Source organism: Melospiza melodia, chromosome 2 (genome assembly GCF_035770615.1).
Source record: "Melospiza melodia melodia isolate bMelMel2 chromosome 2, bMelMel2.pri, whole genome shotgun sequence".
Classification (NCBI taxonomy): Eukaryota; Metazoa; Chordata; class Aves; order Passeriformes; family Passerellidae; genus Melospiza; species Melospiza melodia.
Genome location: NC_086195.1, coordinates 87,439,355 through 87,456,889, shown reverse-complemented (window position 1 = coordinate 87,456,889; position 17,535 = coordinate 87,439,355). Strand labels below are relative to the sequence as shown.

General features: G+C 39.1%; 1 protein-coding gene across 1 annotated transcript in view; it reads right to left on the bottom strand.

The window, feature by feature from the left end:
* The window catches only part of LOC134414517 (complement C4-like), a 41,595-nt gene extending 24,431 nt beyond the window's left edge, over positions 1-17,164 (bottom strand). Inside the window, exons 1-17 of the mRNA XM_063149214.1 lie at positions 17,022-17,164; positions 15,360-15,552; positions 14,164-14,344; positions 13,444-13,514; positions 13,046-13,131; positions 12,292-12,374; positions 11,087-11,174; positions 8,575-8,680; positions 8,253-8,376; positions 7,821-7,936; positions 6,909-7,076; positions 5,964-6,161; positions 4,159-4,350; positions 2,671-2,820; positions 2,126-2,252; positions 1,690-1,761; positions 633-833 (exon numbers count right to left, since the gene is read on the bottom strand). Of these exons, the coding sequence (XP_063005284.1) occupies positions 633-833; positions 1,690-1,761; positions 2,126-2,252; positions 2,671-2,820; positions 4,159-4,350; positions 5,964-6,161; positions 6,909-7,076; positions 7,821-7,936; positions 8,253-8,376; positions 8,575-8,680; positions 11,087-11,174; positions 12,292-12,374; positions 13,046-13,131; positions 13,444-13,514; positions 14,164-14,344; positions 15,360-15,552; positions 17,022-17,086 (2,221 nt within the window). The 5' untranslated portion in view covers positions 17,087-17,164. The remainder of the gene's footprint in view (positions 1-632; positions 834-1,689; positions 1,762-2,125; positions 2,253-2,670; positions 2,821-4,158; positions 4,351-5,963; positions 6,162-6,908; positions 7,077-7,820; positions 7,937-8,252; positions 8,377-8,574; positions 8,681-11,086; positions 11,175-12,291; positions 12,375-13,045; positions 13,132-13,443; positions 13,515-14,163; positions 14,345-15,359; positions 15,553-17,021) is intronic.
* Positions 17,165-17,535: the final 371 nt, after the last annotated feature.

The following is a 17,535-nucleotide window of genomic DNA, read 5'->3' as shown; positions in this document are numbered from 1 at the left end:
AAGATTTAATCTGTGTTTCATCTTGTGAATTAAACAAAAATCTTGGAAAAAGAGAAGCAATGACCATAGTTTGTCACTGAACAAAGTGTTCCTCTTCCCAGCTTCAATAACTATATGCTACCAAATGAAAAATCAGACCTCTGTAGTAAGGCTAGCAAAGATGTTCCCAGTGTCCCATACTTGTGACAGACAGGGGAAATCTATGAGAAATGGTAGCAGAAATTGCACTCAGAAGGAGATCATTTTAGATGGAAAGTAATTTTCTTTTTGGTAATATAATAGTAGTACCACTAGTTAAGGAGTCGAAATCTGAGACCACTTAGAGCCCTAAATGCCGACATCCACCCCCTTCCCTCTCTGCTGTCTGTGGCCTCTCTGGGGTGTGGGCAGGGGCCATCAGTTCCTCTGTAAGTCTGGAGGGGCCAGCAGTGGCCGAAGTGGTTCCTGCCTTTTCTGACCCCAAGGAGTTATCCCGTGCCACTCCCATCTCCCAGTGCAGAGGTGTGAAGGCTCTCTGAAATGCTGGTGTGCAAACCTCCTCCCCAGCCCCACAGCACTGAGGTGCCCCTTGGCCCTCCCCAGCCACCACAAGGGGGGTGAAAGTGGCAGAGCTGTGTGCCCCTGCTCCTCACGTCGTGCCAAGCCCACTCTGTTCCTCTGCTTCGCCTGCTTCCTGAGGGCTGTGGCTTTCTCGCAGCACTCCTGGAACGCGGCCCTGCACTCCTGGGAGCCAGACACCTTTTCCAGCCTTTTTGCACAAGGAAACCTCATGGGATTTAATTTCATTCCATCTTGGCAGCATTTTAGTAGAGCGGTGTTCTGGTATCTGCTGGCTGCAATAGAATTAAAGCCCAGAATTAGTGCTGTGTAAGAAGAAATTAGTGTAAAGGTGTTCATTGTGCTCAATCGTATAATTTTTTGCCATTAACCTCAATTTCTATTGCAACAGCCAAGCTTCAGCCTGGGACCCTGAAAACAGTCCACCCTAAAAACAGTCCACAAACACAGAAGGAAAGCATAGGCTCTATGGCCTCCTAGGCATTCTGTTCTAAGCCCTCTCTTCCCAGTCAGACTGAATTAAAAGTTAAATCCTCTTTGCAGGCTGGAATTCTTAATGGAAATAGCAATATCAGTGTTCTCTTTCTTGAGTAGAGTCTGATTTCAAAAGAAAGGAAGAATCCAACTCCAACCCCTCATGTCTTCTGGCAAGAAAATGAGAAAAAAAAATTTGCACAAATTGACATTTTATACCAAATGCTATACTAACTCTTCTCTTAATTGAAGCAGAAAGTACCAAAGTTGGCACAGCTTCAAAGCAGAATGTCAAGAAAAAACAGGATTTATAAAACATCTTCTGACCATACAAAAGATTTTGAAAACCTCAAAGTCATGACTGATGACATGACATGTTATCTACTAGAACTGCTTTGCATTTGGGATTATAAAGAGGCAAACTAGTTTCCATTTATAGACATTATTTGGTTTTGCTTTTTGAGCTATGCTGATGAATGATGCATCATGCAGCATAGTACACATATTTGTGCTAAGTTATGTCACGTAATGCAAGAGCTGGAACTAAGAGTATCTTGGCATCCTTCACTATGCCATCACTTCTTGTCCCCTAGATCCCAGACATGTCCCTTTGCCCCCCCGCTACGATTTTCAGGCTGCCCAGAGGAGCAGACATACCAATTCCTGACATTTTTTTCTGAAAATCCAAAGATCGCTTCTGCCTTCTGGTGCTCTGGAGGCATTTATATCCTGGGAAGGCAGAACAGAAGTGCTTGGTCACAATGGCATGACAGGAACAGCCTGATCATTCACATCATTGATGAAGACCTCTCCTAGGACCCATCTCATTGACAGAAGACCCACAATTTGAGGGAGAGTCCCACAAATCTTCCAGCCTAGCCAACTGCTGCTTGCCCCAGCTGAGGTGGTCACCAAAGGACCAGCACCCACCACCTGAGTTATCTGAGCTGCCAGCATCTGAGCAGAAGAAAAACCCAAAGGCAAAGGAGATTTTACATCATAAGAGTAAAAATGTTTCTGATTTTTTAAGCAATCAGTCTCCCCAGATCTCTAGTGGTCTCACACAAATTTCTGAAGGGCAGGTTGCACTTACCTTCCCGAATGCTGGATTGAATTGTGTCTGATATAAAAGCCAGACCAACATCAGTAAAAACTTGAATGCTGTTTGCTCCACCACCCACAGAACAGCCAAGATCATATGAATTCATAGCATTAAATACCTGCCAAATAAAATGGCACAGATGGACTGTACATGCTTGTAAAGGATTTATTCATATATCAGAACAATTCTTGTGGCCTTTGATTCGCAGAAACAAGAGAAACCGGTGGTGCAAGCTGCATCTGGAAGCAGATTAATGCTGAGGGGTGTTTTAGTTAGGGAGTGCTTTCAAGCCATGCTTCTTTAAATGTACAAACTTGTCTGCCATAGGTTGGAAATCCCCATCTTAAATATACCACTCATCTTAAACATGCAATTCATCTTAAATAGATCCTAAATTGCAAAAGAAAAAACATTTTCAAATTTAGCAAAATGTTGTCTAGGCAATTAATAGCCATTAATTATATTTTGATCCTCTCATTAGTCATGGGAAAATTTGCTTGACTAGTAGATGTGATATTTTGTTACAAATGTCTTACCTTTTTGGCTGTAAGCTTATTTTTCTTATTCAGAATAAAAACTGCCTTATCAACCACAGCTAAGGCAACTTTTCCCGCATGGTCTGTTTCAATCTGCAAATTGACCTGGTCTGCTGGTTCATATGTGTCTTGTTCTGTTCTCACTTTAATCTAAATAAAAAGGATTGAAAACAAAATATAATATTTTTATATTAGGGTGAAGATTCTTTGGGCCAGGAACACTGTCAGCTGTGATTGTCATCAGTCAGAAATTGTGAGATGTTCCTGTTTTGTGGAATTTCTGCCTGGGATCCTGTGTTTGGAACACATAGGTGCAGGTATTTTACACTGAAGGAAACCATGGGGAGCTGAAAGATGTGTCCTGCAGAACTTTGGATGTTGGCTTTTAATGACATTTAAGCACCAAGGGAAATGAAAAGTTTGTGTTAGGGGTTTTTGGAACTGGGGTCTTCAATGGAATTTTGTTATTTTCCAGTGTAAAAAAATTACCATGAAACACATGAGCACAATGTCTTTGTCATTACACGGTAATGTACAAAATTAACCAAATCAAACCAGTCCATCATAATAATTCCTGCTTTCTATCATTCACTTGAAATTTCTAGCATTTGTGAGAAAACACAGATCTGGTTCTGATGTACACACTTCTGTGATTTAAAGATAAAGTAGCCGTGGTGATTATGAAATAATAGGAAATTATTACTATAAAGTCCTGTGAACACTACTGAATTTTGTCCATGTATAAATGAAGGGTTGGTTTGTCTGTTGGAGACAGATGATTTTTTCTTGAAAATTTTTTTTCCCCAATGGACTACCATATTCTTTTACCAAAACGAACATTTTCAGTAGAAAAAATAATTTTAGACAGCTGACAATTTTCAGCAATTGGGTTTCATGCTATTGGTAGAAATTCCTGAGTCTTCATTTTTTTTTTTTCATTTTACCTTATGGTCCCAAAGCGAGGAGGAAGAAGAGGAGAAGGAAGATGAAAGAAAGGCTTAGAGGGCCTCCCATTTTGTCTACACTTCATTTTCTAATGTAAACCATTCTTAAAAGCTTTTCAAGTACTACCAAAATTCAGAAAATTACTTTTAAAGAAATTAAAAAGCTTGAAAAATTACTTCAAATTCATACTTTTTCCCCCAATAAATGGCTTCACTTTCTTTCCTGCGATACACATCACTAACAAAAGAGAAAGTTAAAAAGAGATTCCACCCCCTCAATAACTCTATCAGTATTTTCTTGTGGATTTCTAAAATACAGACACTCACAGGGGGTGATTTTTTCTGTAAGAAACTATTTCTCATCTCTTTGAAGCACAACCTGAGAGCCTTTCCAAGTTATACCTTTTGTCATGACTCCTGATGACTCCTTTTCAATAAAAATGACATGTCTCACTTTATAATCCCAGGCCTGCGCTTGCTCTGCCACTACCCCATTTAAAAAAAAAATTTGGAATGCAACAGAAGCCATGGGCTTTGAAAGCACCTTTCCTTCGCAGACATCCATGACGTCCACCCAGACAGAATCAGCGATGATCTCTTGCTGGCCCTCGTTCTCAATGAAGTAGTAGGCTAAAAACCGAAAGGCAGGCACCATCTTCTCGGTGATTTTAAGGTTTATTACTTTGTTTGAGGACGGGACCCTTCCCAGAAGCTCAGCTTGTCCCTTTGCCACAACCTGCAAGGCAGAAACAATTGAAATCAAATACTGTGACTATGTCCCAGAAAGGCCATTATGACGAATAATTTTACAGTTTGGGGTTTTTTTTTTCCTGAGGCAAATTCTGTTTAAAATATGTTTTCTTCTAATGGCATTAACAGTTTTGATTGCCAAAGCAGTATACCAGTAACCTGGAGGAGACCTGCACACTGTGGTGGTGGATCTCTGCTACACTGGTCTTGTGGCCCAGGTTTGAACACAAATCTGTCACCCTCCACTCAGTCTTACGGCTTTAGAAGGGTTACCCAGACAGTAAAAACACTAAGTTTTATCTTCTACAATGACTGGTCATCACACCTAGGAAGATATCAGCATTATTTACTCTGTAATCAGTACTGAATCTTTCAGATGGTGGGAAAGAGTTGGAGCAGGAGGTTTAAGGATAAAGTCCCACAGACTCATCTTGAACTGATTTCAGCCCATCCTTCACTATTTAACTCCTTCCTTCCTACACTATGTTAACTATATTCATGGATGGTCAGAGGAATGAAAAAACAGGCACAGCAGCAGGAGTGACGGTGCTCTTCCCAGAACAAAATATGTGAAGCTTTCCTAAACATACAGGGTTTCAGGAAGTAACAAAGGCATGCTACAGCCTGCCCTGAAATCCTCACTGCCTTTGTTAAAATGACCAAAGTTTGGGAGAGACCCTCGCTGCTGAGCTTCAGCAGTGTCACCATCCCTCCCACACATCCTGCCTGCCCAGCACTACACCTTCCCAAAGACTGGCAGCACCAGTTCCAGCCCTGTGGTACATCATCCATTGAAAACAAACTCCCAAACCTAAACTTAACTCCTAGGGATACAATTATTCCAATATGTCAGAGCCCTTTAAAAAAAAATGGGAACTGATATCTTGGCACTTATCATCCTATGAAATTTAGGCTGCCAAGGGAAATGAGGACAAAGAGAGTGAGAAAAGGATTAAACACATTTTACATTCAACAGATTCACTCCTGGCATGTACCCACAAACACATTTGTCGCATTCAGCAAAATAAATACTCTCCATTTTACATGCCCTAAAAATAACTGCAAATATATAAACGCCAGCAGAATCATAGAAATAATTTCTGAAAAGGACCTATGGAGATCTCTAGTCCAGCTGCTTGCTCTAAGATGAGACATCACCAGGGTAAGACTAGATGAGACTGGCGAGGGTTTCTTTTATTGAGTGTTGAATTTTTCTCAGGCTGGAAAATCTCTCAACTCCCTGGGGAGCCTCTTCCAATATTGCACTCATTACTAGTGAATAGATTTTTCCAAAATGAATCTCCCAGGCCATAATTTTTAACCTTGGTCCCTTGTTAGATTGTGTGGCACCACCTAGGACATCTTGTCTCCACTATGCCTTAATTCCTCTTCAAGTAGTTTAAGGTTGCTACTAATTCACTCTTAGGCTCTTCACCAAACTGAACAAGCCCAGCTCCCTCAGCCTGTCTTGGTGGGTCTGGAGTGCCAGAACACCAATCATCCCACTTATCCTTTGCTAGACGCCCTTGGTAACTAGGTAGATGTTCCAGGCTGCATAATTTGTGAAAGAAATTACTGATATGATACTGTTCTGTTTACCATATAATAGAAATAGCCAATGTTTCCTCTGCCAGGTTGATGAATATCATTCAAGGTGATGGGCAAGGTATCTCCAGGTGCCACAACAGTGTGTGGGATGCTGATGCTGAGGTAGTTTGGGGAAGCAGACTGGTATCTTTCAGCTCTGATGCTGGTTTCAGGTGTTTCTAACCTTTCTTTACCCTCTTCAGCCTTTACCTGTCAGGGAAGAAAAGGACAGAGTGAGTAAAGTGTCCCACAGGAGACAGTGTATAGTGTCACCAATAATCACATTATGCAAGGTTATTTGGAAAATACTGTGAAATAAAAGGAATAATTGCTGAGCCCTCATTAGCAGAACGTGGCATCAAACCCCAGGATTTTAGTTACTTTATTCTCTTACCCCATTTTGCCTCTTGCTGTATTTACATTTGGTATTTTCACCCTTGGCTCTTTCTAAATGAGAATCAATGGGTCAAAAATCACAAAATGATTTTGTACTCAGACAATTTTTTCCCCCCATTTTATATTGTGGACATAATTGAACCCTCTGAGTGGGCAGATGTAGTTGACTCTCTGCATTGCTCAGGACCTTTTCCTTCACTTTCCTCTGATAATTATCTATCACTTTGTATGGTGATATTCCTTACAGTCCCACTTCTGTCCTTCATGCCAGGCAAATGCACATCCAGAACACAAAAATGCATCACTATAACCAATGCATGTACTGCCAAGGCTCCAATGATGCTACAGGAGTGTCCTTCACTTGAGACATCCCTCAGGCCCCTGCTCTGTATAACAAATCTTTCACACTCTGGACAAGGATCTGCAGGTTGTATAAGAAATCATGTTCCACCATCTGCACTAATTCCATGAAAAGTGATCATCTTCACAGTTGTTTATAATTGTCATGTGAGCAATTCTCAGTGGGATACTTTTAAACATGGATGCTTGCATTTTCTTTACCTTTATTTCAAGCACTTGAGCATCTTTGGGGATGTTAAAAGTGATGGAGACCAGACCCTCTCTATTACAGAAGGCAGTCTTCTTCACTGGGGGTTTTCCAGGCAAGGTAAGAGTGGCAGTGATAAATAGGAAGGCAGCAGGAGTACCATCAACAAAAGCAGCAGTTACCTATTGAAAAGATAGTTCTGTTATTTACAGGAAATCCTATGTTTAAAAAATGCACACAAACAAGAAGCAATTTTAATTTATAATTTTTATGAACTGAGAAAAAGATATAAAACTGCGCATACCAGCATTCAAAAATTTGAGTTTTGAGAAAAGGGGATAGCAATTGACTCAGTCTAGACTTTAGTTTAAGTAAAAACCTATGAGTACACATTACAAAATGCCTCAGATTTTCACTTAGCATCTATTTAATCAAAGCAGGTCCCAGAGATATTTGTCATTAACTATTATAAGGTAATATTCTGACTTTAACTCTTCATAGAAAACACTTGAAAAACTTGAAGGCGTGAAGTTTCAAGCTACATAGTCTCAAATGTATTTATTTCAAAAGGCAATAATACCCCATTTTACTGTTAAGAATTTTAGTTTGATGTGGGATTATTTTATTACAATATTCTTGTTTCAATATTTTTATATGGAAGAGAGGAAGAGACTCCTATGTTTTATAAAACTTTGTAGGGCAAGAGTGCACATTGACTTCTAGAGCAGAAAGCCAGCATTTTCTGGCTGTTCAGGTGCTGAGCATACAGAAAAGGGACAAACCAGACACACAAACAGCAGCTCTGGGTTGCACCTATTGTTGAAGGTCTTGGTCCTACAGAGCTCACAGTGGATCAGACAAGGAAAGAGGGCAGGTGTAAATGCAACGCTATGAAGGCAGACAGACACACTCAGAACACTACATACCATAACAGAGAAGGGGGCTCCAGGCACAAAATACTTTTTGGTGTTAGACAGATCAAGAGCATAAGGAGATCTCACAAACTTCACACTGCTGAGTTCCTCTTCCCTCATCTCACCACCTGTTAATATCAAACAGTATGCGTTGCTATGGGGGCACTAACTATGGACTTGCATACCTTGGATATCTAATCTTCTGAAATATTTTGTTTTCATTTTCAGCTATTGGAGAGAGTTAGCTATCTAATGTCATCTGCAACTTGGAGCTTGAGCAGCCACTTTCCATCCAAGATTCTTCTAGTTAATTCCCTACAGCATGAGCAAGCTTTACAGTAAAGATGGATCCAGTGAGACCAAATTCCCCACATAGCAGATTACGCCAGAGAAAGATCAGTGTGAATCTTCCAGACTGTATCAGCCAAGCCATACTGTACTCACTTGCAGTTTCTACAGTGGTAACAGCCACATATAAATGAAAACCTTCCAGGGTGGAAATGCCCTTTCTCAATTTCTCTTCTAAAAGTGGTGTACTTAAAGTAACTCTTCCTTTTCCATTTTGGATCTAAAACAAAAGTGGGAGAAAAAAAACAAAAGAAACAAAAAAGGAAAGAGAGACAGCATTACTGGTTTGTGGCCATTAGAAATAAAATGTTTATATCACAGCTATAGTATTATGGACTTGTAAGTTTACAGAACTTTTGACAATATTCCACTTAGGTGAATATTAAGATAAATCAGAGTAGTTCCACTGAATACTTACTGATAGCTGTTGCTCCAAGCCTGGAATAAATATTTTGTTCTCATTTTCATCAATTATGCCAAATCGCACATATGCAGCACCTTGAATCTCTTTCCCGTAAGAATGTCTTTGGAAGGAAGAAAGACGAGGAGAGGGATCATTATTTTAATAAAAAAAGTAAGCATAAGGCAGACTAATCATTTTGTGCTGAAAAAATATTGGAATATTTGTAGGCATCCCTTTTTTAACTAATAGCTTTAAAACAAAATTTAGTCCTACTCGCTCATAACTCAAACCTGAAAACTTTTACTGATCATTGTGCCAACTGGTGATTTCAAATGCAAAGATATTTATAGCATAAGTCACATTGGCAGAATTGAATGGGGAGACATCATCTGGTAAAATTTGCACCAGAATAATTTTTAATTTTTTTAACAAATTAATGAGAACTTAAGTTGCATTGCTGCCAGACTTCAAGAGATCTTACACCACTCATCCCATTTAGCTTGGATGAATAGCTATTTCCTTTGTATGAGATACTCATGAGCAGAGCATAGAAAATAAAGGATCAGAGAATCATTTCAGGGACTGATATGAAATATTTGGTACCTCTGAAGATGCACAGCAGGAAGACTCTCCCTGCTGGTATTCTCACACCTGCACTGGGTAAAGTGGACATCCTCTGGCCCATGTTACTCCTACAGGTTTAGGCAGTATGGCAGAAAAGTCCTCTTGTGAGTGAAATATTTGCCAGATCAGCATCTGGCCAGAACACCCCTGAACATTTAATAAAGGTCATGGGGAGAGAGGATGGGGCATGTTGCTGCACCTGGCTCTGTGCTCAAGGAAACCCTGGGAGATGTGCAGCAGCACAGTGTGCAATGTGCTTGCTACATGAGACCTGCCATGGCCATGGTGTTGTCTTTTGCTTGTGGAAATCCCACTTCACCTCAGGCTTATTTTTGTTTAAACAAGCCTCTTTCAAATCGACCTGATCAGCAGCACTGATCTATACCAATAAAGCCAATGGAGAGACAGGTTTTATGAAAACAGCATTAAATGCCAGAGCTAATAAATGGGAAACAATAGTCAATTACACCAAATAACTTCATTACAAGCATGGCCAGTTTAGAGAAATAAGTTCAATTATCAGGAATTCCATATGCTGATTTTGATGAAAGTCATGCAGGCCTGTGTGGCACCACTAGGACTTTTTCCAATAAGGAAAGGAATGGTATCCAGTCATTGAGGGTGAATTTTTCTTCTTAAATAATTATGATGCTGATGAGAAGTCAAATATCTACAAAGTTCATAAACTCAAAATAGAGTACTGCAATAGCGCAGAGAAAAATTTAGAAAGGATTAAGACACTGAAGCCAGTGATTTGAAATAATTTCATATCACAACATGATGTGATCATGATTAAAGCAAGTAATTATTCAATAGAACCAAATAAAAATTTAAGGAGATAGGAAGAGTTGAGTTTGTTCAGGCAAGCACAAGGAGGTGGATACAGGCTCTGTCTGCTCTTTCAAGGTGTGCTGGGGAATGGAAGGACCAGCTCAGGCAAGGACAGCAGGCAGTAGTCTAACAGTCCTCACTCCTCTGAAACTGAATAGATTTATCCCAACTATGAAAGAAGGCCAGCTGCTTACACCTGCCTGTTCTCATTTCATAACATTTATTCCTCTTTAGAAAAAGAAAAAACCCCAAAAGTATCAAGTTCTAATTTAGTCATTCTCCTAACAGGCAGTTTCTTAGCATTTCTACTCTTATGAAAACTGAAAATTCAACTGCCAAAAAATATTTTGATGGATTAAATTTTCATTGTCTGCCTTCCTAAGTTGCTCTGTGTTTGATGCCATTCTAATTTGGTATGGGACCAGGTGTAATTCATTTGCCTTTGAGCCCTGCCCCATGGTCTGGCCAGTCTGAGAGCTCTGTAGCCGTGGAACATCCAGGCCAGAGTACTGCTGTTCAGCAATGGACATGTGATGCTGTAGTGATGCTCATGGAAACTCCTCTGATTATTTGTATTTATCCACCTGGAAGCCTTTCTGCATAAATCATTACTCTCAAACAAGCACTAGCTTATTACTCACAGACTTCACTGTGCTTTGAGAAAATTCCATATCCAAACTTGAATCCAGCTCTACGTGAATTACGTTACATATCACAGTGGAGGCTTTAGAACATTTCTAAATATTTAAACTAAAATTACACAGAAAACCAGGTGACTAATTTTCCTGGACCCTTGCATAGGAACACAGAGGAGAATCCTAAATAGCCACCTTTGACAGCAAACAGAAATATTCAGAAAATCTTGTTCCAACTTGATCAGCATGGCCTGGACCCAGGCAGCACTTGGCACTGATGTCTCAAGTCAGTGGTGGAAACAGAGATTATATAGGATAAGTCAGATCTAAGGCAAACCAGAAGCTAGTTAACTCTTAATGACAAGAAAAAGGTAAAAGTCACAAAACTCATATCTGCTTATCTGGCCCTTAACCAGCCTGGCTCTGAGCACACCTACTTTGCCTCGATGTCAAACACAAAGCTTTCATTCCAGATGTGGTAGTATGGATGAAGTGGGATGAGTTTGACTTCAAAACTTGGAAGTTCTGCATGGAAAAAGAAAAAAGACAGAAGGTCATGACATGTGAGTTTCAAACATACCTTAAACTCCTGTCGTGGCAACACACACTGAGACAATGCAGCTGCATTGAAGGATGTTTTAGTTTGAGCGAGCAGTGCCCTTCTGAAGCAAATCTACTGGTCACTTTCAGTTATTCTGCTCTGCTTCACATAGTGGAGCAGTCGTCAAGCACACAAAATCTGTTTATTTACAATGAAAACTCTGCCTGCTCATGGGCAGGAAGTGCCCTGGACTAGGAGCAGGCCGAGCTAAACCCACTCTGAATTGGGTGGAGAGTGGATCAGAGCTCCTCAGCATCAGCTGTGTCTCTCTGAATTTGCTCCTACAAAGCCAACCTATTTGTTTCTGCAGGTATATCAGAGTGATTTGCTCCTGCTTGCAGCTGTTTGGAGAGGGGGCCGTAATCTCCACTATTCTGCTACCTCCACTAGCTAAGGCAAAATCAGTTTTGTTAAACAGAGATTTTTCAGGCAACCTCAAGGTTTTCTTTTCTCTTTAAAGGAATAAAAATCAAAACAATGAAACAACAAGCCCACATTAATTTTACAAGGAGGTATAATTTCAGTGTAAATAAATCAAATTACTTCTTATCCCAAATTGTTGTTTTTACATTTTTACTTTATCCAAAGGACCCTTATTTTCCATAAAAAAGATTCTTTGAGGATAGGAATAACTCTAATAAACTTCCAGATTGAATTTCACTGAGACAAAATGGGCAGTTTTTTTTTTCTCTTTTTTCCATCCCAATATTCACTGCAAACTTTAGCCAGAATTGAAATGACTTCAAAATGGAGCTAATCACACTTTTTTTTCCTGTAGTAGGAGAGCCCATCCAATGTTTTGTGATAAAATGTTTAAAATGTGATTGAAAAGTTACTAAATCTGTATAAAAACTCCTTATAAAATATAAACCACACAAAGCTAGACTTTTCTTCTGTGCATCAGAAATAGCAATGATGCACTGAAACACCATGAAAGTTGTCCTTAGTGCCTAACTACAGCCAGATTTAACTACTGCAGTGTATTTTTAACACATTGTGATAACTCCTTATATTTTTAATGCAAATCTTATAATATCTCACCATATCTTTTAACTTCAAATTCAGTGGAAACATTAGACATTTCATGTTGATGAAACCAGGCTTTGATTTTCCAAATTCCGGGCCTAAAGTCCAGATTCAGCAGAAAATAGTTAATTACAATTCCTCAGATATTTTATGATGCAAACACATAAATTATCACTGAATTATAATATTTGCTTTGCTTTGATCTCATCCCTAAATAATTAATTAATGGTTTTATTTTTACTGGGAGGAGCCAGCAACATGTATTTCCAAGTGTCTTAGGAAACACTCAAAACAAGTATGAGGAAGTACAAGATAACATATTTGCAAACCACTACCTTTGAAAAGCCCACAGAAACAGAGAACTCATCAAATATTTCCTATAGCTCATCTTCACTGAGATATCAAAATCAACTTAGCATGCCAAAAGACCTTGAATATTAAGTAAAAGCTTGACTGTTTGTAATCAGATTTAATAAATGACCCTTTGTAGACTAGCCCTTTTAGAAGTGCTCCCTTCAAAGCAGCCATAGGTTTCAGCAGATATTTGAGCAGTTTAATTGTTCTTTACCAGGATACATGTTGCTAATTGCAGCATATTTACAGTAAATTCTGGACTCATCTCTCCAGGATGAGGTGCTTAAAGGAAAAAAGATACTGATCATGTGTCCTATGGTGAAAGACAGACAATTTTGAAAAGTAATTCAAGAAATTCAGCAGTTAAAAATCTTAATCTCCAGGCTTTGATGCAGAAGGCACAGCAGTAACATACTCAGCAATGTCAGGTATAGCAAAGTGTTCACCAAACACTGCGTTTATTTTCCGGTCTGACTTTTTAACCACCATTCCCTTGGAATTCTGTTGAGACAGAAGAAGCAAACATGAAATTATGCACCAGGTGTCAAATATTTACATCCAAAAGCTCAAGGTCATATCCTAGTGCTGTGGAAGAGAAAATGCTTTGCTTACTTTCCTACTGCATTATTCACATGTCACGTATCTCCATGTTTCTGATATGGGCCAAAAATAACTACAGATATCTCACTATGTGCAAATACAGATTTCTGGAGAGGAGTCCCAGTTATTGTTGTGCTCTTGGATATTTTGTAAGAGTTTTCCATATCTCCTGTGCTGAAGAAGCACTCATCAACAGTGCTTTTGCATACTTACTAGCACAGCAACTGTAATGGTGTCATCTGTCGGCCTCATAGCATTGTCCAGAATGAAGATCCTGTATCTGACTGTTTAACAGAAGAATAAATATGTTCACAAATTTCTTTCGGGCCTTTCTATATACATATCATTGCAATCTGTAAACTTAGTTACCAAATTTAAGATAAAACTTTCTTTTAGTGAAAAGAAATATGAGAAATTTAAAGAAAATAATTGCATTCCTCTGTAGCCCTTGCATGTCACATGACTGGATAAATTTTTGAAGAAAATTCTGAAAATTACTGAGGGAACTTCACTTGCTTTTGTATTCCTTCTGCAGTTGAGGCCTGAAACCAAACTCAAACCCTTTTTTTACTTCCCTCTTTTGTTAATTTAATTGGTAAGTAAAAAAGCAGTAGGGGCCATAAAGAGCAAAGGTAACTTATTGCTGGTGTTACAAGCAGAAGCAGTAGGAGTTCAGTTTTTGACAGTTTCTCATGAGTTTTTTTTTTCCAAAGGAAAGTCATCATTAACATTTTGAACAAAAAGGAGCAGATTTTTTTCTGTCTCCCTTAAAAGTGACTGTCTCTGGAGGCATTTCCACAGGGTTGCTGCAATGTGCAGAGCAGTCCCTGCAGAAGCCCTGGCTGCTGGAACAATCAGCTCATTGTTACTTTTCTAATCCTGCCCTTGTAACATCCATATTCAACACCTGAAGAGAAGCATTTGTATTTCTACCTTGGGAACTCGGTGTGTAAACGGGCTTATCTGTCTGGATGAAAATGTAGCCTTTCCTGGAGGACAGGAGGATGCGAGTGCTCTTGGCAGTCATGGGGAGCTCCTTGCTCTCAGTGACCAGCAGAACATATGGCAGATTGCTCTTCTTGAACAGGCTCTGCTGCAGACTCCCTGGCTTGATCTGAGGAGAATAAAAGGGGAAACCCCACAGAGTCAGAGATGAGCTTGGTGATTTTGGGACCACATAGCAGAGGTTCCACAACAGCTGAAGTGCTTAAATAATCATATTAGCACCATTCAACATAAGATTTGCAATTATATCTTTCTTACCGGGTGTCATATCTTTCTTACTAGGTGAATATTTCTTTTTAATTAGAAATATCCTCTATAATCATCCATTTTCCACCACAGAAATACACTTTCTTCTGCCCAGCGTCAATAACTCCAGGTGGGAGAATTCAGACTACATGCCTGTTGATTTCCATTTACCACGTATCCTGTAATCACTATTTATGCTAAAATCTTGGTTATGAGACTACTGCTTTACTTCATGCAGTTTAATGCGTTGCTTCTAAACATCACCCTTGACAGGAACCTGATTTGAAAGCTCTGCTGTTAGCTTTGGGAGTAACCAACCAGAGCCAAACTGAATATTGCTGTGTGCTTTTTTCCCAACCAAATAGCCCAAACTAGCGCTACAGAAATAAATCCTAACAAACTTCAAAGGGTGCCAGGAGCAAATGATGCAACATAGGATGTAAAGAATTAATCAACTTTAAAATCTGCAGAAAGAACACAGGCTTTGGTCTCAGAGACTACACATTTTTAAAGGTTTCTCTTGTATTGTAAAATGGCCAGTAGTAACCCAAAGGCCTGAATGCATTGTTTAAGTGAGGCAAAAAACCCAACAGTGATAAAATAATTAAATGTGTTTAAATTAAATTTAATTTATCACCAATGTGACAAAAACTTGAGCTTGTTACATGGGTGCAAAAGAATATTCACAATCACCACTGAAATTACATTAGCATTGTTTTATTAGCTGGTTGGGTGAATAGGTTGCTGCTGTCACTGGAATTGGTTTTGTCAGTGCCTCTTGGGATCAATGTTGTCTAGGTTCCAGCCTATTCCAAGTGGAGATTATGTGCTTTTTATCACCAAATAAAAAAATTAAATCACTCTGATGTCAGACTCACCATTATTTTTTTCATCTCTTGGTAGCCATTGTTTTGGTTCAGGTTAAAGTAGGTCTTCTCTGATATGAGCTGATTTTTCGTCTCATCTTTGAAGAACGCAGTAACTTGCACAGGGCTCTGTGCCCCGTGGACTTGAACTGTTATTGTCTCATGTGTGGCCAAACGCACCACATTTGGGGCAGTAATCAGAAATCTAAAACAACAGATGAACAGATTGTCCAGTTTGTTCAATGGCTGTCCAAACAATATGAATTTTAAAGACAAAACAGGCTCTCACAAAATAGCGGAGCAAGGGACTTGTGGAGATCACCTAATCCATTGCCCTTGTTAGTCAGAGTAGAGGTTAAAAGAAAATAATTTTCTCTGACTGATCTCCAGATTCTGACCTTTCCCATTTAAGTCCTGTAAAACATCAACCACTATACATAGACAAGAAAAAGCCTGAAATATATCCCAGGGACTACCAATGTAATTTATAACCTGGTGCGACTCAGAGAAAGCTCTATAAACTCAAATTTCTGAAACAGAACAAGGGCATGCATTGAAAAACAATGAATACATATTAATAAACACACAATTAGTGCTACAAAGTTATGTATCTTCATGTACTAGCACCCACATTATGCCAGCTTATGCTTTAATGTGTCAGGAGGTATATATTCCCTATATAACCATATGTATGGGGTTACAAGTAGCTATCTTCCTTGCAATATCACTGTGAAATGTTGGAAATGAGAGATCACAGAAGGTGAGACCACATCCCTGGGAAGGACTGATTTGGAGGCTAAATTGGTTGGGATTTTTTTTCCCTCTTTATTATTTTCTTTCATTCTTGACCTACTCTGGTGCTTCTTAGTAATTGATTTCATGACCTTTAAAATGTAGATCATTATCCTTGCTCTCATTTTTTCAAGTCTATTTTACACAAAACAGTTTTACAAAAATCAGAGAACTGTGTGAAGAGCCAAGTCCTGTCTCTTCACCCATGATGTCACATAGACAAAGAACAGTTCTGAGCTCAAGACAGGTGCTTTTGGAAAATTATAATTCTCCAGAACATTTCTAAAATGAAAGGTGAATGATTTTCTATTATCAGAATGGGTTGGCTGAACTACCTTTTTTATTTTTCAAAAAAAAAAACAACCCTCTTCTTTCTTAAATGCATAAAATGAAAGGTGAGGTATAGAAATCAGGGAATAAAGCTGGTATTTAATTTCATTCACTCAGAATCTGTTGGCTCTAGCAAAAGGTGGCACAAGGCCTGGCTTATATGTAAATCTCCACTGAGACAGAGGATAAATATAGAATACTGAAGGTCTCCGAAGTTAAACCTTTGCTTTTTGCAATGTATAAATCAATTACAGAGGGTTCTTTTTCCCCAAGATTTTTCAATGCCATAAATGTCATGAATGATAAGCGAGCGAACAGCAACAAGAGAGTGAACAAGCTGTACATTTTTAATTATTGGTTCCTGAGAGAATATTTCTTCCTTCAAAGAGTAGTTTTAAGCCTTTTACTTCTTACCTTTTTAAGGTTACACAAATTTTCAGTGGTCCAAGAACATGGCTTTTTTGATTCTCCATTGGGAGAGAGAGACTATTTCCTACCTTCACTTTCAAGGGATTTGTTAGGATTGAAGGATTTGTAATAAAATATACTTACGATGGTGCTTGTTGTGAATTGGGCAGCAGCAAACAAAAGCTCACCAACAATACCAGCCTTTCCATTGGAAAAGTCTACAACATCTGCAAAACAGAAGCACCAAAGAGCCACCATCAATCCCGGTGCTGCCTGTAGGAAATGGGCTGACAGCACATTGCAGCAAATGATGTTGCCTATCCTGGTTATTTATTAATAACTTGCAAAACTGTGCAAGCAATAGTGATGGACATGCTGGTGATGCAGTAATACCCTACGGAGAAACATTCTGGACTAAGTCACAATTTTGTACCTTTTTGTTCATGCATTCTCTTCCCAGCTTCAATGTTTTCACATGATAGCAACTAAAAGTCAAGTGCAGAGAGAAGTTTTCACAAATACTGCAAAGGCATCCCAAAATCCAACAAGACACTGTGGCTTGCAGAGTGGCTGTAGAGTATTTCTAAATGGGGACAAATACAGGTGACAGGTTCCTTCTCTAAGCCTTTATTTAACCCCAGGCATCTCTGTGGTCCAG